At 39.2% G+C, this 24,895-nt stretch overlaps 1 protein-coding gene across 4 annotated transcripts in view; it reads left to right on the top strand.

Moving 5' to 3' along the window:
- The window catches only part of wasf1 (WASP family member 1), a 76,959-nt gene extending 52,744 nt beyond the window's left edge, over nucleotides 1-24,215 (top strand). Inside the window, exons 6-11 of one of the 4 annotated variants that reach the window (XM_046872846.1) lie at nucleotides 10,422-10,496; nucleotides 15,135-15,191; nucleotides 16,263-16,429; nucleotides 16,899-17,069; nucleotides 22,408-22,946; nucleotides 23,046-24,215. In XM_046872846.1, the coding sequence (XP_046728802.1) occupies nucleotides 10,422-10,496; nucleotides 15,135-15,191; nucleotides 16,263-16,429; nucleotides 16,899-17,069; nucleotides 22,408-22,946; nucleotides 23,046-23,203 (1,167 nt within the window). In that variant the 3' untranslated portion in view covers nucleotides 23,204-24,215. Of the gene's footprint in view, nucleotides 1-10,412; nucleotides 10,497-15,134; nucleotides 15,192-16,262; nucleotides 16,430-16,898; nucleotides 17,070-22,407; nucleotides 22,947-23,045 lie in introns of all 4 variants that reach the window. The other 3 variants (XM_046872845.1, XM_046872847.1, XM_046872848.1) reach the window with 3 other exon arrangements.
- Nucleotides 24,216-24,895: the final 680 nt, after the last annotated feature.

The raw sequence follows: 24,895 nt of genomic DNA, 5'->3' as shown, positions 1-24,895 counted from the left end.
TCATGCTTGTAATGTTAAATCTTTTGATTTTCCTCTGGCATGTCTTTCTAAACTCCCTGCAGCCCACAAGGTCAATATCTCAGTTTTGAGGCCAAAGTTAGCAAAGGTTCACCAAGGGTCATGAAGGATATAGATTAGATGTTAGGATTTACAGGGCATTGTGATCGGCAAGGCTTCGTGCTAAAAAAGTCGTTCAGGTCAGAGTCTGGGAAATGAAAAGTCCTGGGACCGTGTTACAGCATGACCCCATTGAGGTCACTCCCAGCCTGGAAGGTTTATTAATAAAGAGTGAAAGAACTGTCCAGGAGTCAGGGTCAAAACTGGGCAGAGAACATCAATATCTCAGGTTCGAGGCCAAAGTAAGCAAAGAAGGATATAAATCAGACCGTAGGATCACAAGGCACAAAGATTGGCAAGACTTTGCACTGAGAACGTATCTAAAAGCCGTTCAGGGTCCGGGAAAGGAAATGTTCTGGTACTGTGTTACTGCATGACCCACGAGGTTATTTCCAGCTTGGAAGATTTAGTAATGCAGAGAGAACTCGCAGTCCAGGAGTTCACGGTCAAAACTGGGCAGAGGCCATCAATATCTCAGGTTCGAGGCCAAAGTTAGCGAAAGTGATTCCTGTTGAGAACGTATCTAAAATCCGTTCAGGTCCGGTTCCCCACATTTCCCACACTGAACTCTTCTACACAGTTTAATAGGTTAATGAGATTGCTTTGGGATCATACTAAATATAATCACATATGGTCACATGATCCAGCATTTCTTCTCAGCACAAAGACTTTTAGCCATTTGTTAGCTGTTTTGTTAGCGCTAACCCCAGTAACACGGCTCCTGTTTAGTTTGCCGCAGTACCGTCGGGCTTCTGGATAACGGCAGGAAATGTTTTTTTATTAACAGTTATGAAAATGATCCGAGTTGCCATAGCAACAAAATGCTGATGGCCAGCAGTATTTTTCGGTGTTTAAACCAAGAACGGGCGTTTTGGAGGTGGAATTGAGTGAAACGATAGATCTGTTAGACAATTAGACACCAGCGCTGGCGGCTTGTTGATGGAAAGGCGCTGTGAGGCCCTGCTGTGAATCAGTCTTCTGTACAGCTCCAAGGAGATGTGTCCGGATTAATGACTGCAGTATATATATATATAGTGTGTGTGTGTGTGTGTGTGTGTGTGTGTGTGTGTGTGTGTGAGAGAGAGAGAGAGAGAGAGAGAAAGAGAGAAGCAGTGTAGGTGGTATGTATGTTTGGATGGATGTCCCCCCTCCCACCAACACCCGCACCCCCACCCCCATCATTAGAGCCCACCACTGCTAACACAGATTGGAAACTCTCATGTTGACTGCTTCTAAATTACACACACACACACACACACACACACACACACACACACACACACAATGCAGACCTCCCTCACTCCACCACCAGAGGCTAATCAGTAGCTAATCAGAAGCAGAATGCATGGCAGTTTCTTTCTCTCCTTCTCTCGTTCTTCTCTTCCATTCCCACTGTTATTTCTTCTATAACGGCCCCTCCGGCAGCATTTTACGTGTAGTGTGTGTGTGTGTGTGTGTGTGTGTGTGTGTGTGTGTGTGTGTGTTTCATTTATGAGTTGTATTATAATAAAAGAGAAGATTATAATAAAAGAGAAGGCACGGGATCCCCTGGATAACCCTGGCTCAGCCCGGCCCCACCACTCCATAACCGAAAGGAATAATGCGACACAAGTGAGAAGTGTGTGTGAAGTGTGTAATGAATCCTTTTGCAGTGGATGGCATTCCTGCAGCACATAATAACAGCCTGACATAGAAAGTCTGTGCTCAGTCGTAACTATAAAAGCTCAACCCCTTTCGCTCTGATTATAAATGGCTCCTGTCAGTCAGTCTGCTGGCAAACCAAATACAATTTCCATTAAAGAAACAAGAGTTATAAAATAAATTGCAGGTGTTCAGTGATCTAAAAAAAGCAATACGGTTTATAGTATATAAGACCACTAGCTGCTGCGGGAGATGGTTTCTCATGAACATTAACTCCAAACCATGAGAATGGATTTGAACTATAATTACTATAATGCAATACAATGCAATACAATAACCTACACATACCATAAACAGCTTTTGCATTCAGGATAGATTGATAGATTGATAGATTGATAGATTGATAGATAGATTGATAGATAGATAGATCGATCTATAGGTCTCTTCTTATTGATTTGTGACTGGGAGTCTTGATGATGTTGTGAGCTCTGTGCAGATATCTGCTGTGGTGAAGGTGCTCAATGGCAGGTAGTTGGGTTCCAGTGATGCGTTGGGCGGTTCTGACCAGCCTTTGCAGTGCTTTAATTCACACACAGTGGAGCCTCCATATCATACAGTGATGGTCAGGATGCTCTCAATTATGCAATGGTAAAAACTCCTTAAAATCCCTGTGGACTGATAAGTTTTCTTAAGACTCCTTAAGAAGTACAGATGCTGTTGTCCCTCCCTACCAGATCTGAAGTGTTCTGGTGCCAGGACAGATCTTTAGAAATGTGAACTCCCAAGAACTTAAAGCTTGCATTGATTTAGACTGGGGAGTGTTCAATTTTTTACGAAAGTCCACAATGAGCTCTTTGGTCTTCATGCTTGATATTGGATACATTTGATACTTCCAGACAAAACTCATAATTAAGAATAGATTAGAGAAATTACATTTTTATCTTTTTTATTACAGCTTTCAAAAGTGCAGTGTGTTGAGGGTAACGTTGTAGTGAAATAGGTCCCTAACCTTACATGAAAAAAAAAATTATTGAATGTTGTTTCTTATAACATTCTGATAAAAAAAAACGTTCTTGAGTGCACATAAGAGCAACAAACATTAGCACCAGATTATTATTAGCCTTACTAGTTCTCTTTTGTTTATAGAATTGACTGTCAAACAAATTGCACCAGTTATACTATATGGACAAATTAAAGAGTGGAAAGTCGGTTGGACCAGATGACATACCGGTAGATGCATGGAGATGTTTAGGAGAGATGCAGTGGAGATTTTAACCAGGTTGTTCAACAAGATTTTGGAAGGTGAGAAGATGCCTGAGAAATGGAGAAGGAGTGTGCTGGTACGGATCTTCAAGAATAAGGTAGATGTGCAGACCTGCAGTAACTACAGGTGAATAAAGTTGATCAGTCACACCATGAAGTTATGGGAAAGAGTAGTGGAAGCCAGGCTGAGAGAAGAGGTGACCATCTGTGAGCCGGTTTCATGCCGAGGAAGAGCGCCACAGATGCATTATTTGCTTTGAGAATGCTGATGGAGAAGTATAGAGAAGGTCAGAAGGATGTGCTTTGTGTGTTTGTGGATTTGGAGAAAGCGTACGACATTGTACCGAGAGACGAGTTGTGGTATTGTATTAGGAAGTCAGGTAGGTTTATGGATGTGGTGAGGGAAGACATGCAGGTTGTTGGGTTGAAAGAGGCAGATATAGAGGACAGGGGGGTATGGAGAAGGATGATCTGCTGGGGTGACCCCTAATGGGAGAAGCCGATAGAAGAAGATACTATATGGTCAATTGCTTGTGGACATCTGACCGAAATATTGGTACCATTTCACGATTTAGTCCCATTTGCTGTTATAATAACTTCTACACTTCTGGGAAGATGTTCCACTAGATTTTGGATTGTGCTTGTAGAGATTTGTACAACTATGTGCCTCTGACCCTTTGGTAAAAGTGTGGCTCCATAGTGTCTCAATATTTTTGTCCATATTGCGTATATCCTGCTTTTGTTGCTGTGGGGATAAAATTTTGTAGATCCTGTGTGAAATATTCCCCTCAGTGAAAACGAGATTTTAAGTTCCCTCAAGCCACTTTCTCAGCTAATGCTATTTAAAAAGAATATCCTACATATATTAGTGTATTCTAAGATTTTTTTTATATCATATGCCTGAAGAAACTCTTCATTAGCTATCCAGCTCATTAGCTAACAAGGCTAAAAACCTGTTCTGTGTAATGTACCAAGAGAATATGTTTAGCTAACTTCTCATGCCAGGCAACGTAGCTAACTCTCGTTTTAGCCGTACTGAAGGCAGGTGTGTTAGACCAGTACTTATGTCCTGACCAGACCTCTAATGCTAGTCATTTGCACATAAACTAGCTTACATCTTTCATAGAGTGTGACATGATGGCAGCCAGTAACATTCAATCAACCTCTGTGTGATGCTAAAAGCAGGGGAAGGCTATTCGTTCTCATTAGATTAGCTGTGTGTGTGTGTGTGTGTGTGTGTGTGTGTGTGTGTGTGTGTGTGTTAGGTGGGGGAGGCCCTGTATTCTACAGCATTAGAGTGGAGTAGATTAGGTTAGCACATAAGTGATGGGCTTGCGGCGATGGTGAAAGTGCTGGAGCAAGCGGTCACATCCACTTTGTCCTCACTCCTCATTCTCGCAGATATTAATGCTGACACCCAAATACACACAGTTACATGTATTAGAGTGTATAAAAATGGACAGAATTTTTGTATATTTGCTATTATTAAAGAAGAAACCAGTTTGGTTCCCTGGTGGTCTAGTGGTTAGGTAGCTGCCCATTGGCCCATCTTTATTTCAGTTGTGAAGAGCGCCATTAAACTTTAGTTTGCGTAGCACCGTAAAACTACACAAAGAAACAACATAACCTAACATGCTCAAGAAACATGCTGAAACGTAACATCATCAAGAATAATTTAAAGTGAAACAACAATATACAACCATTTACAACTATTATTCAGATACAGGGTAAGAGTACAGAAGTCTTAAGAGGCCATGTATTATAATATATTTTCTTTTTTTGTTATCACAACTGAGTTGTTTTCTCGCCATCACGACAAGGTTTTTTTTTTTTTCTTTCACGATCACAACTTAATTTTCTCATGATCTCGACAGTTTCCTCGTAATCAGTAATACATTTTTTCCTTGTATTAGGCATAGGAGCCGTTCTAGAGGCAGCATCACTGCAGCACCCTGTGTGTGGTTGTCAATCAAAAAGCAAATCATCCTTGATGCTGCTATAACGCTGCCTCTAGAACGTTTTCTTATCCCAAATACACTGAAAAATGAAGTACTGTTTACGAGATGTTTGTTACGTTGAGATCGCGAGGAAATTAAGTCGTGATAACAAGAAAACAACTGTTTTTATGGCAAAAAAAAAGTCGTGATTAAGTCAAGAAAACACGAATCAATAGTATCAATAGCAGAGCCAAACATTTATACTTTTTTATTCAAGGAAAAGTAAAATATATTTTCAAAACAGACTAATGTAAAACAGGTTGTGTTCAGAATGAGAGTTTAAACACATTTATTGTGTTCAGTGAAGAATAAACCACTTCACAAATCTATAGTATCTAAAAGCTGTTTGGAAAGATTGCTGAAAGAAGCCTCTGGTAAGACTTAGCATTTGAATTGGAAACGTTAAACCCTGGAACGTTTTTTTCACCAAGGAAAATAAAACTGAATACAAGGAGACTTTCATATCCTGATTAGCTGCTGGTGTTTTGTTGTTTATATTTATATTATCATTTATATTTGATTATCTTTTTATTATTTATGAACTTCCTGGAGAGCCTGATCTCACCTTCACTGTGCTGGTCTAGGAGCTAGAACAACTGAGTCACTAGCAAACATCAAGCAATGTCTCAAAGGCTTCCAGAAGTACCACTAGTCTTCTTTACTTTTCTAATTATTGTTATGTCCCAGTCTAGGTTTGGGCGCACAGCGTGATTAAAGGCACGGGGTGGTGGAAAGGAGGTGGATGGGAATGTATTTGGTATATGAGTGATGAAAAATGGAAACACAAACACTGGGGTATCATAAAACGGGAGGTATATTATAAAATGTATAATACAGCACCGGGATAGACTTCAGGGTAGACCAAGGCCAAAATAATAAACAAACACTAAATCACCTACAACCAAACCCAAAAGAACAAGAAAACACTTCCTTAACTTCGATACAAAAAACAGGGAAGAAATCCAGACCCAAGAGAGATGGCAGCCACACCCCTACTACCGGTAAACAAAACAACACACAGGTGTACATATATTTACACATGTATAATACAGTCAGTATTTACAGTCATCTAACAACGTCCAAACGGGACACTGCAAACTCGCAGTCAGAACAGGCGTAAGTCAATAACAGGTCACAAAACACGTGGTTACCTGCTAAACGCTGCAAATATAATACAAATATAAAAAGATACAAATATAAAAAGAGATATAACCTCAGTAGCATATTTTCTATATAAAAATGATTGATACGATTTGGAGATAAACGTTTCGAGAAGAAATATCAGCTTCACAAATGGAGAAATCAGCTAAATCAGTATTAATGAACGGCCGTCACAGACTGCACATGTGCAAAGAAAACGGAAACCAAAACAGATATTAAAATGTTCCTCATGAACAAGTTGTCCAAGATCTCACTAGAAGTGTTTCCTCCAGGTTCCAGGGCGCGTATCTGCAAATATTAATTACGGGGCACCACTGCTTTGAATTATTTTAATAAGGAGTCCTATTAAATCTACAGTCCTATTATTAAGCATCCATTTCAGTATGTTTAATTCAAAATACCCACGTCTTTCTCTCTCTCTTAAAATGTAATTTTCAAATCAATATTTTTTCTTTCTCTCACTCTTACTGCTTGTCTCGCTTTCTTTCTTTCACTCTCTCACTATCACTCACTCTATCTTACTCTCTCCATTTCTCTAATCTCACTCTCTTTTTCTAACCCCCCGCCCCCCTCTAATAATAATATAATAATAATAATTTTTATTTATAGGCACCTTATGTGACACTCAAGGACACCTTACATACAACAACAACAAAACAATTAACAGCAGTTTAAAATAATGAAACATTATTTAACAGAAAGAAATACGGATACAATTTCAACAATATGGCTGCCTGAAAAGATGTGTTTTCAAACGAGACTTGGAAATAGAGACAGAGTGACTGTTGAGGATATCAAGAGGAAGTGAGTTCCACAGGTATGGGGCAGAGTAGCTAAAAGCTCGAGATCCCATAGTTGCCAAATGTATGTGTGGAAGAACTTGGTTGGATGAGGACATTGATCTCTGAGTTCGAGAAGGAGTATATGTCGAAAGTAGGAAAGATAAAAATGAAGGAACCAGGTTATGTAAAGCCTTTTAAGCAAAAAGCAGGATTTTGTATAAAATGCGCTGTTTAAAAGGAAGCCAGTGCAGCTGTTGAGGAACAGGAGATATGTGGTCTTCTAGTGATTAATCGTGCAGCTGAGTTCTGCACCAACTGTAACTTGTGTAGGAGTTTATAAGGCAGACCAAAAATAAGAGCATTGCAGAAGGTCATGCATGAGGTGACATGAGCGTGAACTATAATAGCGGTGCTCCTCATTGAGAGGGCCAGGCGGAGGCGATTTATATTTCGGATGTGATAGTAAGCTGTCCAGGTTATCTTGTTAATATGTGCTTCAAAGGACAAGGTGTTATCAAGGATAACCTGTGTTGAAGGAGCAATAGTGGAGCTGTCGATAAACATAGAGAAACTACTGGCCTTAGATGGATAATTTTTTGTGCTCACAGGGAGGATCTCGGTTTTACTACTGTTGAGTTTAAGAACATAATTTGAGAACGAAGCTTTAACTACAGACAAACGGTTAGAAAGAGAAGATGGAGGAAAGTCAGAAGTAGGTTTTGAGGACGGATAAAGCTGGGTTTCGTCAGCATAACAATGGAATTGGATACCATTTTCCCGAAAGATGCATCCAAGTGGCAATAAATAAATTATGAATAGTAATGGGCCCAGAACTGAACCATGTGGGACACCTGCAGTGATGGATGAAGATTTCGATTTGAACTGGCCTAGCTGAACAAACTGGGTGCGACCAAAAATATACCAAGCCAAGCCAAGGAAGTATCTACAATTTCAATGGACTGCAGTCTATCTAATATATTGGGAGCTAGTGTCAAATTCTAAGGTTCTAAAGTCGAGAAGATTTAAAATAGACAGAAATCCTGAGTCAGCCGCTACCAGGAGATCGTCAAAGATTTTAACAAGGAGGCACTTTCCAATTCTCGTTATTTATTACCACCATACCTCCACCGCAGACAGATGGTTTGCAAGTATAAGTATATCCCGGAGGGGTGAACTGAATACGCTCCACAAAATCGTCTTTATGCTGCCAAGTCTTCTGGTCAAATAATAAATAATGGAGCACAGGACCTTTAGTTAGAAGCGATCACAAGTTCCATACTCCAAAAGAAAGGATAGCACTTGTAACAGTACCTCTAACAGCAGATCTGACAGGTGGGCCAACACACTGTGGTCGACAGATCGTGTGGATTTTCTTGGTGGACGAGGTTTTGAAGTCCGCAGTGAGCGTATTTTTTTGGAATCAAAAAGCCCCCGTGGACATATTTACAGCGAGGTATGTAAATGATATGCTTATGGGAGAGCAGTATTCAGAGAGATGGCAGCTCAGAGTGACGAGATCGAAGTTGAGGAAGTTTCGATGCTGTATAACGAAGTATTGAAGCAGCTGGGTGGGCGATAAATGAGAGGATGATCCAGGCAAGTTTTGCCAAAACTGGCAGCTCAGCAAGCCTCATGTTTTCCACCGAATTAGTAGCCCAGGGCAGATGTATCAGAAAGATGACTTCTCTCTAATTCTTGCTCACTTACCCTGTATCTTTCTTTCTCTCACACTTCCTGAAGAGTTTTTCAAACCTGCTCTGTCCTCACACATCCTGCATACACACATCCATTCCAAATGTTACATAATCCACTTGCCCCCAGCCAGAAATCAGCTATGGCAGACCTGTGCCCCTGCCATGGTGCACCAGCTACTGTACATTGCATGACTAACAACCCCGGCCTGTTCCCCACCACAGTTACCATGGCGATTTCACTTCTAATTTAGCTAAATTACATTTAAGGGTCACATCAACATCTGAGCATTATGAGTTTATCTAAAACTCTGTATACACTGTAGGGCTGCTGCTTTTGATTATTTTACCGATTGAGTATTCTAACGATTATTCTATCGATTAATTTAGTAATCGGATAGTAAAAGTCGTTTTTTTATTTCTTAAAGAAAATAAAATGGGTCTCTTAAAACTAAACAATAAAAAAATTAAAGTAATTCGTTTTTCAATTTTATTGCTGAAATTGCACACAAGAATATCGTTAAAAACTAAACCCATTTAGCCATAATACATTAAATGCAATTACAGTGCGTTCAAAAAGCAGCGTAAAGTGGGTTATGGGAAATTATTAGTTTAATGAAACTCAAAATTATTCCAACTCGTATTTATTTATTAAATCTTGCACAGTATTTTGGTCTCTGGAAAACTAAATCCTGCTTTATGTGGCCACTGTGGAGGGAATTTCTTTAACATACTGTATATAAATACAAATATAAAAAGCTATATCAAATGACTTTAAAATCTGTAACCGCACTGAAAAGTGATTTCTTCAGGTTTTAGCTTGAAATGATGCCAAACGTTGGAAACTTTCTGCCGTTTTCTTTGGCCTGAATCTTCTCCTCGCCCCTCGCCGTTTTCTTCCCGTTCCGCCATTTTTAATTCTGCAGCATCTTCTGTGTTACCTGTCCAGAGCCTTCAGAGTTTATAACACTGTCTAACACTGTGGAGATTAGTTGAGACATGTGATCAGAAATAATCAGTTGTGTGGATATTTTGTGTCTTTTGTAACCCCAGTGATGCTTGCTACCTTTATTCAAGCTTTAACTTCAAAATAGCTCTATAAACATAAAATACAAGAGATCACGCATAACAGGATAAGATGAAACCACGGGTGTAAGTTTCTTCGTTTCTGCATGTAGTATAGGATTAGTCTGAGGATTCCTTCCGGCTAATCTTTTGGATTTGTTGCTTCATAGCGTCACACCTAATTTGCATAGAATTGAGAAAATCTCGATTCAGACAGCGTTGTCGCTTTGATGTTTGCACTGAAATCATGACTCTGTGTCATGCACGTACATGGATTTGTGTGTGTGTGTGTGTGTGTGTGTGTGTGTGTGTGTGTGTGTGTGTGTGTGTGTGTGTGAAAAAGAGAAAGAGAGAATCAACACAAGTGGATGCTGAGCTGTTACACACTCAGAGGAGAGCACTAATCCCAGTCTATACGGCAAAACGCTTCTCTTTAGGCGTCACTTAGGATCAACGCTACTGCCGATTCACTATAGTCCCTGTATATATTTTTTTTATTGTGTGTGTGTGCATGTGTGTGTGTGTGTGTGTGTGTGTGTGTGTGTGTGGAAAGAGCCACCTTTGTTTTGGAACGACCCTAATATCCTTTATGCACTGTACTCTCTGGCTCCATGTAGCTCTGTGTCCTTCGCTGCTTTCTGTGCATCTGATCTCTCTATGTGTCTGTTCTTCTCTGTGTTCCTTCTCTTTCTGAGTCCGAACAGCTCGAGGTGCCTTATCTAACTTTTCTGCAGGGATTCATGGGTAGCCCCCATGAGCCCCTTCCTTTCATGCCTGAGGTAAGACGGTAAAAACAAACAGCCTGGACTTAAAGGAGCAACAGATTCTGTTTAAGCCTGCTGCCCAGTTCCCACTAAAACCCCTAATCCCTGAACCCATTAACCTGCACTGTCATGATATACAGATGTATTTAACTGCACTGGGTATGACACAATACATTTACCGATACGTTTAGAACTAATTATAGACATTATAATTATCAGCATTAATACAAACATTTGCAGGGTCCACACAAGAAGTCCCCAAATTTCTTTCTGCGAGTCATTTTTCCTTTCTTTAAAAGGAGATTTTTTTGATTTTTCACTGAATTTATTATGTCCTCCTAATGCTAGTTTAGTTTTTTGAATACAGAGATGATATGAGTCAAACATGTCATTGTTCAGAGGGTTTTTCCAAATGTGGTGGCCGTAGTTTGGGGATCCCCATCTTAAGTGGTATATTATGAAACAAAAGCTGTGCATTAGAATGTAAAAAACATGGCTAGTTAGCATTAGACTAGCATTAGATTAGTTAGCATTTTAGCTAGCTGGGCTGTCAGTCACATAGCTCTTTAGCCTGGAATGAATCAGTAGCTACGTTTACATGCAATCAAATCTATGTAATCGAATTAATCGCTCAATCGGTTTCAAAAGCCGTTATGTAAAATGGGATTAAAAGAGGCGATCTGAGATCTGAAATAATCCGATACGTAGAAAAAAATGTATAACAATGAGAACGCTTGAATCCAACTGTTGTCTCAGTTGCTTGCAGTGTTTGCAATGCACATGTAAACTAACATTTTAATCAGGCTTTAGTGTTTTGGTTACATTTAATAAAAAGGATCTGCATTTGGATAGGTGCATGCAAACATAACTGAGTACATTGTGATTGTGTGAACTAGCATGTGAATATGTAGATTTGGTGGATTTGGCAACTTGTAAAATTTCAGTCCACCAGTAACTAGCCTTTTTTTGTATTACAATTTAAGCCGAAGTCCTCCGTTACACCAGAAATTGAAGATTTGACAGTCAAGTTCAAGTTCTGCTTGAATGTAACTATTGCTAGCTAATATGCTAGTGCACTACTGTTTTAGTGTATTGCTTATTGTCTTAAACAAGAGGAAAAAGATTCTGTAGAAAAACTCGCCTCTTGCATCACTCTTCGAGTTACATATTTTAGTTTAAATACATATAAGATAGATTTTAAGAAAAAATTACATACTCTGGTATGCAGTGTCAAACGTATTGAATCAAGAGCCACAAATCGAATGAAATGGGAAGCCATATTGTTACACTAATAAATATTTGCTATATATCTTTGGGCAAGGCTGTGAAACTAAAGTCACATGAGTACAGATGCTCTGTATTGTAAATCAACAACTAAAGAAGTAGAAAAGTATGTTATAATTAGGGCTTATCAGTATTTTACCGATTATTCAATCGATCAATCGAATAATCGGATAGTAAGCACTTTTACATTATTAAAGAGAAATGTTAAATATACAAGAGAAACTAAGACATGTCTCAAATAAACAAAGTAATTTTTTAATGTTTTAGAAAAATTAACATTTTTATTTCAAAAATTACATTCAAAATGCAAATGCAAATATATAAATAAATAAAAAACAATAAATGAAAATATAAAAATCTATTTCAATTTATAAAAAATAAAGAAATAAATAGAAAGTAAACGCACTAGACAGTGTTTTCTTTGTTATAGTTTAAAATGATCCCAAACATTTGGAAAGTTTCTGTTGTGTTTTTGCCTGAATCTACTCCTCGCCTCTAGTTGTTTTTTCCTCCGTTCCTCCATTTTTCATTCTGCAGCATCTTCTATGCTAAATGTCGAGGGGTCTCATTTATAAATGTAGCGTACGCTACTTTCCACGCTTTGTGTGGAAAGTGGCTTATGCATGTTTTCAGCACCGTTTTGTGCGAACACCACGTTTATAAATGAGACCCCAGAGTGGTCCAGAGTTTAGCGGGTGGTGCGTCAGTAATAATGGCCTGTAGGGAAACATATTGCTCTGGGTGTAGGTAAATGGCCTAAACGATTTGCCTCGACGCTTTTTTGTATTCAAATTACTCGAGTTACTTGAGGAATAGTTTCAGCCCTAGTTATAACGTCATTCTTTTTTCTTCTGGATTTTGCAGACTTGATTTAAATAACAAAAAGAGCATGGACTTATTTGAAAGACGAAGTGCCTGTGAAGTGATTTTAAATGTTTGGCTTGTAATACAAAAGATTGGATTCACTTTAGCCTTGATATAATACGATAACTGATGTCAGATGAATCTGATCACTTGGCTAAAGGTGATTTGTGGGATCCGTGTCCCAATATTAGCCTAATATTGGGTTACACTTTAGAATTTTTAAAGAGACTAAAAACTGAAATATGCTTTACAATCATAATCAGGTGTGAAGTGTGATGCTGATTTAAAGCAGTGAGTCATAGAGTGGAACAGTGTTTGACTGTATGAGGTATTTGCGTAGATTACATTAGATTACAAAACTGCATATTCATTAAGAGAAAGAAGCAAAAAAATAAAGAAAAAAAATCAAGTTTACACAGTGTGTGGGTGTTAGAACCATGCTGTACACTTTAGTAGAAAATGTTTGGAAACCAGCCAAAGAAATATTAATATAGTATGATGAGAAATTCTTAAAAAAACGAACTCTTATTGCATTGTCGTGTGTGACATTTTATATTTTTTAAAACAATTTTAAATAAAATGCTGCTACATAATATATAAAATAACATTTTATCATATTTTATAAAAATAATAATATAATAAATCAACTTATTGCAATACACTTTTTATTGTTTTGATTCCATTTGCACAAATAAAATTCATGAAATGAAATAAATGGAAAAAAAACAATGAAATAGTTGACATTTGATGTTTAATTAATACAGTTGTGCGAGTGTGTTTTACATTTCATCTTTTTAAGATATGATCTACTTTACTGTTCTACTTATTTCAGCAGACTTTTAACAAATGTCTTCCTTCCTTTCATCCTTCTTTTATTCATCCCCTTTGATATGTGGAATTTTCAGGATACGCAGGATACAACTTGCAGTAAAATAAAATAGTTATAATGCATATAACTATGTTTGTATAGTATATACTGTGTGTGTGTGTGTGTGTGTGTGTATATATATATATATATATATATATATATATATATATATATATATATATATATATATATATATACACTAAACATATTACACCATTTGTTACCTCAATACCACTAAAAGAAATGTAGAAGACAGAAAATTAGCTCTGAACAAACATCACAGGTGTGTTCTGGAGTGTCACTGTACTGTATTTCTTTGCTCATATGTGGCGCATTCTTCTTCTCAATCTTCTTCTCAATCTTCTTCTCAATCTTCTTCATCTCCGGCATGCAGCGTGATGTGCTCACCACATTACTAATGAGCTTTCAGCATGTGTCTCAATCCAAATCTGATAAATTATGAATTTACTAAAGTAAAAAAATAAACCTTGATGTTTGATTAGTAAAATGCCTGTTCGCAGTTTTTCATGCATGCTTCACATTCTGACCAAATAATTTATTTAGGAACTTGTACGCCCGCGTTTTATACAGCTATTTAATCAACCAATCATGTGGCAGCAGCACAATTCACAAACTCATGCAGATCAAGAGCTTCAGTTCACATCATACATCAGAATAGAGACTTTCAGTGATATGAGATTTAAGACTCAGAATGGTGTGAAACACATCGTTTCTCCAGTAAGCAACAGTTCTGCAGTGATGAAACTGCCTAAAGGGTGAACGTCCAGAGAGTAACTCAAACAGCAACTTTTTACAACCACGTTGAGCAGAAAAGCATTTCAGAAAACACACCCTGGCAAATTCTGAGGAAAATGTTTGGAAGGTGACGTGGTTTATAGCATTCATTTACATTTTTTTCCATAGATTTTGTTCGCGGAGATGTTTTTTCTGCTTAGCAAGCTTGTAAAGAGTGGTTATTTTAGTTTCCTGTCAGAAAAAAAAAAGAAAAGCCAGATTAAAGTGCACTTTTCTCTCTTCTGACCTTCTCATCAACAAGGCATTTCCACCCACAGAACTGCGGCTTATTAGATTTTGTTGTTCTGCGGTTCTGTGCAAAATATAGAGACTGTTGTGTGTGAAAATCGTACCAGATCCACAAATAAACCAGATCAATCCAGCTGGCTCCAACAACTAGGTCAAAGAGATCATTGAGATCTTCTTCACGTTTCTTCCTCAGTCTGATGTTTGATGTCAAACTCTTGACCTGTATCTTCTGCACAATTGTGTATTTGTATAGAATACATCATGTGCATTTTTTCCTTGTACTGTGAAATACTTCACATTTTATTTCGTTACACTTTGTTTCATTCTTTTTTAGTTCATTTTCTAGACATTCTATATTTATATATTGCTTTTGCCCAAAAATGTTGAATTTCTCTTCTTCTTTTTTTTCCCCATTGTTCAGCTTTATGTCTCTGTTTCTTCTCCTCCTTCCTTTCTTTTCCCTCTAATCAGTTCTTATATATATTTAAGCATGATGCTCTTATAAACAGTGTTGTAGTGATTTATTTTTTTGCCTGCTTGCGCCCTTCAATTATGCATGTGATGCTTTTTTTGTTTTTCATTTGTTCTTGTAGTTACAGGATCCTCGCTTGTATGATCAGGTCTATAAGTATTTAGACCTCCCAGGGCAGGTATGTGAATTTAGAGAAACTTATAAACTGTCTAGACTTTGTTTTTGGTTTTTTTTTTTTAGCCAGTAAGGCGTCTCATTACAGGGAACAAAGCAATCTATGGCTGTTTTTCTTTCCACTTTTTATTCCCAGTCCACATTCAATCCAAGTGGAAACTAATTCCCAGATTAGGTCAGGTGATCTGTTTGGAAGTCTTATTTTCTAGTGCTGCAGTACATCAATCATGGTGTCGGTTCTTTTAATAGGCCCTTATAATGGATTGTAAGCAGCAAAAAAAAGCGTCTGCTGAATGAATTATAATCATTGAAGCAGTCAGGATCGGACCAATTAACACAAAGGGGTGGGGTGGGTTGGGGGCTAAATCGAATGAATCCTAAGTTAGAATCACATTCTGTATTTTTTTGTTGTTTTTTGTCCTAAAAGACTTCTATAAGCCATAATGATTTATTTGTTTCCTGTGTGTTGGTATTAAACCACAGCATATCCGACGGTGTGTGTGTGTGTGTGTGTGTGTGTGTGTGTGTGTGTGTGTGTGTGTGTGTGTGTGTGTGTGTGTGAGTGTGTATTTCTTTTCGGTGATGGCTGAAACTGAAACTGCTTTATGTCTTTATATGAAAGACTTTGCTCTTATTTTGCATGTGCGTGCTTCGGCCTTTCATTATTCTCTTTGAACTGGGAGGACGGTATCCGAAGTGTGTGTGTGTGTGTGTGTGAAGCAGAAATTTTAGCTATACACAATTCAGTGTGTGCATGCATATATTTTGCACATCCGCCAGACGAGGTGTATTTTTAGTTCTCCACAAATTGGTGTGAAAGCTTTAGTGCCGGAGCACTAATTTAATTTTCAGCATTACACATGCAGATGAACCGCGGATGTGGATTTTCGTTCTCTCGTCCTTTCACCTTCTTGATCCAGATCCACTTTTCATTTCTTCCCTCCTTCTTTTTTGCCTCTCGGGATTAAAGACTAAATGTTCAACCTTCCCAAAAAACACCCCAATGCACCATATTTGTCAGTTTGTCCATTTTGTGGTAATAAATAAAAATCACACTTTGTGTCTCGTCACTCAGCTGAAGAACATTGATCGTCCTGCAGAGCCAGAGAAGATACCACGAGCTCCTCATGATCGCAAAAAGGAGTGGCAGAAACTGGCTTTAGGAGCAGAGCTGGCTGTGGATGACCCTGAAGATAAACACAAAGACGCTAGCAATGGCTTGGCACCCTACCATGACCCCAGGTGTGTGTGAGTGAGATTTAAATGTGAGAATGTGTGTGAGTGTGAGAGTGTGTGAGAGTGTGTGAGTGAGAATTGAGTGTGGGTGTGGGTGTGGGTGTGTGTGTGTGTGTGTGTGTGTGTGTGTGTGTGTGTGTGTGTGTGTGTGTGTGTGTGTGTGAGTGTGTGTGAGTGTGAGAGTGAGAGTGTGTCTGTGAGTGTGTCAGACAGAAAAAGAGAGATAGGAAAAATAAATTGTTTAACCAGATATTCAGATGATGTGTGTATGTGTGCATGAGAGAGAGAACTTCAATAAAAATAAATAAATTAACCTGTCTTTCTTTCTTTCTTTTTCTTTCTTCCTTTCTTTCTTTATTTTGATCTTTTCTTTTGTCTGTCTTTTTCTTTCTTTCTTTCTTTCTTTCTTTCTTTCTTTCTTTCTTTCTTTCTTTCTTTCTTTCTTTCTTTCTTTATGCTTCACTATGTTTTTCAGGCAAATGTACATGGATCATCTGGACGGTTCGTTCTCTCTGGCCGCTTTGCCGTACTCTCAGATGAGTGATCTGATCAACCGCACGGGAGAGCGCATGTACGGCCGACCTCACGAGCCTCCACCGCCTCCACCTTCTCACCCTGCAGACATCAAGCCTGCCTCTGCCATCAGGTACACACACACACACACACACACACACACACACACACATTCCCTCACACTTTTGACGTTTCTGTTACATTTCCATCTGGGGCGACTGGGGCAGGGAAAAACTCTCATATGGTATGAGGAAGAAACCTTGAGAGGAACCAGACTCAAAACACGAACCCCACCCTTAAAAATCGGTCAAACATTAAAAACAGTGAAGAATAAAAAATATCATAAGCACAAGCACAAGTGTGTGTGTCCTACAGTCTTATACAGTACAGTCAGTTGTAGTTGTGAAACCAGGTTCTTCTGAGCAAGTCATAAATTTGCACAACATCTGAGATCATTATAGATTTAACACCAACTCCTCTATGCCCGAGCCTTTAAATATTCAATGATAGAGAAAAAGCATATGTAGAACTTTATTCTAAATATCGATTAAGAAGATTAATATGAAGATCATTATGAAGTGGGATCCAACTGGAGCTGGTACATCTTTAGATATCTCAGGATCGTTGTAGGGTCAGGATCTTCTATTTGACGGTCCGACATCTTCATGAAATGGCAAAAGTCCACACATCCTTCATTTAAGTAGACTCTGGTAAAAGTTGAAGTTCTGAAATCACTTTTTCACTCAAGTTAATGTAAAGAAGTTTGGGCTCTAACACAAGCAGAGAAAAGATGATGATGATCAGGAATGTGTCTGTTCTTAGTCATGTTTACATCACTGACTCCCTCTGTCTCCTCCACGTTAACCCCAGACTTCTTGGTGCCTTGATGTTCGCTTCGTAAACTAGCCTACGTCTGTGGTGCGTGAGGGCCAGGAAACGATAGAGCGGGGGTAGATTGAAAAAGCCGCACAATGACAAGAAATCGGTTGATGGACAGAAAACGGCGCAGTGAGAAGAAAAGAAAACGATGTCACCAGATAGATTAAAACGATAGTAACGAGTCTTGTGAAAAGTAGTGAAGTAAAATACTGATACTAGAAAAATCTACTTAAGTACAGTAACGAAGTATTAGCTTTCACAGCTGTAGCTAGCACAACTCCTAGATGCCTTGGGATGGGTAGAAAAAGAGAAGCAGTAGCATGTTCTCTGTAGACTGTGATTCTTATGTGTTTTCCACCATTTTTATTTTATTCTGTCCACTCATTCTACCTCTTTATCAGCACCACTGTTAAAGAACATTATTGGTCATAAATGTCCTGCTTCTTTGTGCAAAAGAAGCCTGAATGGCACCTTCATCCTAATGGCATGAGATGTGCAACTGTTTCATTTGAGAAGGACTAGAAGGCTCGGGATCGTCTCCGGGAACTGCACAGTGCTAATGGACATTAGCGCAGGACTTGCTGATTCTACAAAAAAAAAAAAAACATAGATGTTGTAGATATTTGTAGTGGTCAATGAATATAAGTGGTATTTTTTTCCAGGGTTGGAAAAGAGTGCAGTGTAAATGGTTCGGTTGTGCATGGAGGAGGGGCGAGATCCATTTAAACGCTTTGGTGGATGGGACAGATGTTGGCTCCTGGAGTCCAGGAGAATACTTGTGTCTTTGCAGATGCAGCATTTCCGTCTGTAAATGCCCCTCAACGGAGGGACGAGAGAGGCCGTAGTGGTGTGCTCAGCTATTTTCACTACCCACAACAAGATCTTGTGGACTGAGACAGTGCAATTTTCAAACCAAGCCACATCTCCAGCTGTTTAGAATGCTCTCCGAGGTCATAGAAGTGGGAGGCTCGCTCTTCTCCGTCCTCACAGGAAATGGAGGTTTTTCATCTTGGCAGTGTTTTTCTGTCGTTATTCTGTTGGAAAACTGCCGTACGTCTTAGTTTCTGAAGTGGAGGCATCATGTTCTGCTTTAGAATGTCACAGTACATGTTGGAATCCACGTTTCCCTCAATGAACAGCAGCTCCACAGCACCAGCAGCACTCATGCAGCCCCAGACCATGATTCTGCCACCACCATGCTTGACTGTAGGCAAAACACAATTTTCTTGGTTCTCCTCACCAGGGTGTCGCCACACATGCTGGACACTGTTTGAGACAAACAAGTATGTAGGTCTCATCAGATCACAGGACATGGTTTTAATAATTTATGCTCTTGGGCAGGTCGTCTGCAGAGCTTTTAATTTTTAATTTTTTTTTATTTTAAATCTCAACTCATCAATGATAAAACAGTAATGAGTGGACATTTGGTGCCACCCAGATAAGGATGTGTTTTCTTTTGAGTCTGGTTCCTCTTAAGGTTCCTTCCTCTTACCATCTCAGTGAGGCCACAGTTACCACTGGCTAATAGGTATAAACTAAATTATAAGTAACAAACTTGCATCAACTAAACTACACCTTTATAACCGCTTTATTTCTGTAAAGCTGATTTGAGAATATGACTATTGTTAAAAGTGTTCTAGAAATTAAAATTTGATGTTAAATTTATGTTAATTTATCTTATATTGATAAGGAAAATCACTGGGAAAATTTGGTCCAAAATGGTTTTAAAAAATCATATATTTAAGTGTAACAAGCTGGTACAAAAAAAAGTACTTTTTCCAGAGACTTTATATAGAATTATAATGTGTTATAAAGGAAATGTCTGTCAAGGGGACATTAGAGAACCAATTATTTTCTGTTTATTCTGCTGGCAAAATCACTTACCATCACCACCATCAGCTACGTTTTTGCAACACGACTAACGAGCAGGTCCCAAATGCACACACTTTTCCCTTAAACCTATAATGGTAGAAGTGCATGTTTTCCTGTCTTTATTTATCGGTCTGTGTTCTGTATGATTAAATCGTATATATCGTGATTGTTTCAAATCAAAAGTTGCAAACAGGAATCTTGGATTATGGGAAATATAATAGGTGCCTGTGAAGTAGGTAAAACTATGGCAATAATAAAGCAGTAGAACGGGTGATTGAATATGTGATTTAAAATAAAGTATTGACAGAACTGCTCTTCTAGAAAACAAATCATAACAGATATGCAGATTTAACTGTTATAATCAAAATATATTCATCCCTCTGGGCTGAGTAAAGTGATCTATCCATCTAAACATTTAGAACGATGGCAGTTTTTCTATGTGCTATAACCCAGCTGCACCTTTCTCTTCACAAGGTTTTCTAGCTTGGCTTTATATCAATTCGTGACCTAGTTTAAACAATGATTTATACCTTCTCCTCTCTTCCCTCTCACAATCTCTCTTTCTCCTTCTCTCTCCGGGTTTTTACAGTGCATCCGGTACAGCGCTGCCATTCTACAATGAATTGAAATGTATTTTACAATTCTTTAAACACCCCATAATGACAGCGTGAAAGAAGTTTATTTAAAATCTTTGCGAATTTATTAATTTAGGTCATAAGTATTCACAGCCTTTGATCAATACTTTGTTGAAGCTCCTTTGGCACCAATTACAACCTCAAGTCTTTTTGAGTTTGATGCTACAAGCTTCTCACACCTATTTTTGGGTTGTTTCTCCCATTCTTCTTTGCAGAACCTCTGTTGGTGCTTAGCCATTTTCAGATCTCTCTAGAGATGTTCATTCGGGTTCAAGTCTGAGCTCTGGCTGGGCCACTTAAGGACATTCGCAGAGTCGCCCTGTAGCCACTTCCTTGACTCTAATCAAGTTGTAGAAACATCTCAAGGAGGATCAGTGGAAACAGGATGCACCTGAGCTCAATTTTAAGTGTAATGGCAAAGGCTGTGAATACTTGATTTTTGTATACATTTATAAAGATTTTAAACAAACGAATTTTGAGGAAAATGATTAATTGAATCCATGTTGAAATAAAGCTATAACATAACAAAATATGGAAAAGTGAAGCTCTGTAAATCCTTTCCAGATGCAGTGTAGGTCTTAAATTATTTTAGACAAGTCTGAATTTTCTGATGTCCATCACTATTGCTCATGCAGCATTTTCAAATGGTTTAGTTTCCATGGTGTTGTAGTTCTTTCAGTTACTACTCCAAATATAATTAGCTGTATTACGACTGCAAATGAGACCAACATGAACAGCCAATCGGCTTTCTGTTATTGGAGCGAATTTCTCTCGGATTGTACCAAAGGATTTTTTTTTAAAGCTATGCGGAAGTGCAAGTTTAGCGATACTCAGCTTTTTGATGTCGTGATCTAGGTCTTAAATTTGAAGGGTGAAGGTTGGACTGCATCAAGGATCGGCCCTGAGCCCTTTCCTGTTTGCAGTGGTGATGGACAGGTTGACGGACGAGGTCAGACAGGAGTTTCCCTGGACTATGATGTTTGCGGATGATATTGTGATTTGTGGTGAGAGTAGGGAGCAGGTTGAGAAGAGCCTGGAGAGGTGGAGGTATGTGCTGGAGAGAAGGGGAATAAAAGTCAGTAGGAGTAAGACAGAGTACATGTGTGTGAATGAGAGGGAGGGCAGTGGAGAAGAGGTGAAGAAGGTGGAGGTGTTCAGGTACCTGGCATCAACAGTGCAAAGTAATGGAGAGTGTGTTAGAGAAGTGAAGAAAAGAGTGCAGGCAGGGTGGAGTGGGTGGAGAAGAGTGACAGGAGTGATTTGTGATAGTAGGGTATCTGCAAGAATGAAAGGGAAAGTTTATAGGACTGTGGTGAGACCTGAGATGTTGTATGGATTAGAGACAGTGGCATTGAGTAAAAGACAGGAGGTGGAGCTGGAGGTAGCAGAGCTGAAGATGTTAAGGTTTTCGTTGGGTGTGACGAGGATGGACAAGATTAGAAATGAGTTTATTAGAGGGACAGCCCATGTAGGATGTTTTGGTGACAAGGTGAGGGAGGCGAGATTGAGATGGTTTGGACATGTGCAGAGGAGGGACATGAGTTATATTGGTAGAAGAATGCTGAGGATGGAGCCACCAGGTAGGAGGAAAAGAGGAAGGCCAAGGAGAAGGTTTATAGATGTGGTGAGGGAAGACATGCAGGTAGTTGGTGTGAAAGAGGCAGATGTAGAGGACAGGGTGGTATGGAGACGGATGATCCGCTGTGGCGACCCCTAATGGGAGCAGCCGAAAGAAGAAGAAGAAGATCTAGGTCTTAAATTTGGTCTGATGGTCTGATGGTCTTAAAAAAGGTCTTAAGTTTTAGTTTCTGAGACCTGCAGAACCCTGTTTACCATCAGTACCTGACTTTACCAACACCCTTGTGGCTGATTGAGAACAAATCTCCACAATATCTAGTGGAACATCTTCCCAGAAGAGTGGAGGTTTTTACAAGAGCAAATGGGGACTAAATGTGGACTTTAATGCACATACGAATCTTTTCGGGTGTCCACATGATATATACGCAATATATATTTAAACATAATATAATCATGAGCTTCATTGATTTAATTGTTAAAGTTCACAGCTGTTTTTCTCTCTTCCAGCTCCAGTTCAGGTTTCTCCGATAGTCGTCCTCAGTCTCCGGCTCGCACTCCTGTCTTCTTGAACCCCAATGCTCCACCCCCTCCTCCTCCCCACTTCCCCACCCCTCCTCTCCCATCCACCACATCAGGTTCGAGCATGCGCAGCACACCGCCACCCCCCATCCCACCATTACCTCAGCAACCCCTCGCCATCCCCCCTGCTCCTGCACCCCTTCAAATTGCCCCTGGTGTATTACACCCTGCCGCTCCTCCCGTGGCTCCACCTCTTCATTCATCTCCAGCCCGTCTACAGCAGGATAAAGTCTTGCTCCCTGGAATGGGAGACGGCGCCGTCTTACCTCCTCCTCCCCCACCGCCTCCTTTGCCCCACCCAGGGGCTCGGAGCTCCCCTACATGTCAGCCTCCGGGTCCGCCCCCTGTGCCTTCATTTCCTGTTTCATCTCCGTCCACTCACTCGGGTCACGAGGTCAAGAGACATCCGTCAAACCTGCCTCCGATCAGCGACGCTCGCAGTGTCCTATTAGAAGCCATTCGTAAAGGTAATAGGAACATTGTGACGTATTTAGTGCTCAGGTTTTATGTTGGGTTTTGTCCGGTCAGTTTTAAGGCTTGTTCTCATGCATATCTATTTCTCTCAGGTATCCAGCTAAGGAAGGTCGAGGAGCAAAGGGAACAAGAGGCCAAGCACGAGCGTGTGGGCAACGACGTAGCCACTATCTTGTCCCGGCGCATCGCCGTGGAATACAGCGACTCCGAAGACGACTCCGAGTTCGACGAGGTCGACTGGATGGAGTGAGAGGAAAAAGAAAAAAAAGGAGATCAAAATTTAGGAGGGAATGATTAAGAAATTACAGTTTGAAGAAAAAAAAAAAGAATCAAATAAACGTGTCTTGTTTTGTCTCTGTCCCGCTTTCACGGTTCTCCATGTGGTATGTTTAAGGGACTCTTCGGATTGTTTTTCAAGAGTGTTGTTTTTTTTTATATACAACTCATGTTCTCGAGGTCTTCGCTCCGATTCGACGGGAAAAATCTTCGATGTTGTAGCTCATTTCAAGAGGGGACCACAAAGATCGCAAAGATCCACTGTTTAGTGTTGCGTGTAACGATACAACGCATCGTTTGCATCTTATTCAATTCCAAGGCAATGCTGCCATCATCTGGTTTATTGTTATTTTTTATTTCTTCTTATTATTTTTTTTACACGTATGAGAAAGACGTTTCACATTTTAAATAGGCCAGTAATTGCCTACGTGAAATGATGGCATGGACGGTAAAAAAAAAAAAAAAGATTTTTTTGTTCATCTAATAATTTTACATATCTTTGAGCAATATGTAGTGTCACAGTATCATTAAAAAAAAAAAAAAAAAAAGGAAAATATGTGTGTAAAATGCTTGTTTTTCTGTAAAGATATGAACAAAAATGCAAAACGGTGCTGACAGATAAGGCAAAATGTTATGCTTTTTTCAGGGTTCTGGTTTTCCGAGGGCTCGACGTGGTGTGTTTAAAAAAATCAAGGAATCAGACCACTACAGTATCAACTCACTGTCTCCTTAAAGGAAAGATCTGGCCATACATTTCTCCTTCTCCTGCCTTACGGTTTTGTATAGACGTGTTGTTAAGTTGATGAATGTACTGTGCTGTTACTACTTTTTGCCTGCATTTCTAAACATTAGCTGTTTCTATGTTCCAGATGGAAAAATAAAAGAAGGAAGAAACAAAACAAAAAAAATCCTGATTTTAAGGTGTAACTTATGTAACTGTTTAATGTAACAGTTCGCTCGACTTAATAAAAGCTAATGTTCTGTTACTCATTTCATGACACTCGAATGCTTTCAGATGTGTGTGTGTGTGTGTGTGTGTGTGTGTGTGTGTGTGTGTGCTTGGCATAATAGTGTTGCTGTTGGCGCCACACAATGATGTTGTAGGAATATGCAGCCATTTTAGCCAATTATTCCAGGGGTTGGTCCATTAATCATTTTTCTGAGGCGAATCTATTAGTGTTCTATGAGCATGTATGTATATTATATACATTATATTTGCATATATATATATATATATATATATATATATATATATATATATATATATATATATATATATATATATATACATATATAAAAAGAGAAAGTTAATAGGACTTTGGTGAGACCTGAGATGTTGTATGGATTAGAGACAGTGGCATTGAGTAAAAGACAGGAGGTGGAGCTGGAGGTAGCAGAGCTGAAGATGTTGAGATGTTTATTGGGAGTGACGACGATGGACAGGATTAGAAATGAGTTTATTAGAGGGACAGCGCATGTAGGACGTTTTGGAGACAAGGTGAGTGAGGTGAGATTGAGATGGTTTGGACATGTGCAGAGGAGGGACATGGGGTATATCAGTAGAAGAACGCTGAGGATGGAGACACCAGGAAGGAGGAAAAGAGGAAGAACAAAGAGGTTTATGGATGTGGTGAGAGAAGACATGCAGGTGGGTATGGAGAAGGAT

Source organism: Silurus meridionalis, chromosome 18 (assembly GCF_014805685.1).
Source record: "Silurus meridionalis isolate SWU-2019-XX chromosome 18, ASM1480568v1, whole genome shotgun sequence".
NCBI classification, from domain to species: Eukaryota; Metazoa; Chordata; class Actinopteri; order Siluriformes; family Siluridae; genus Silurus; species Silurus meridionalis.
Note: the sequence above shows the minus strand (reverse complement) of the source record. Positions and strands in the feature narration are given on the sequence as shown.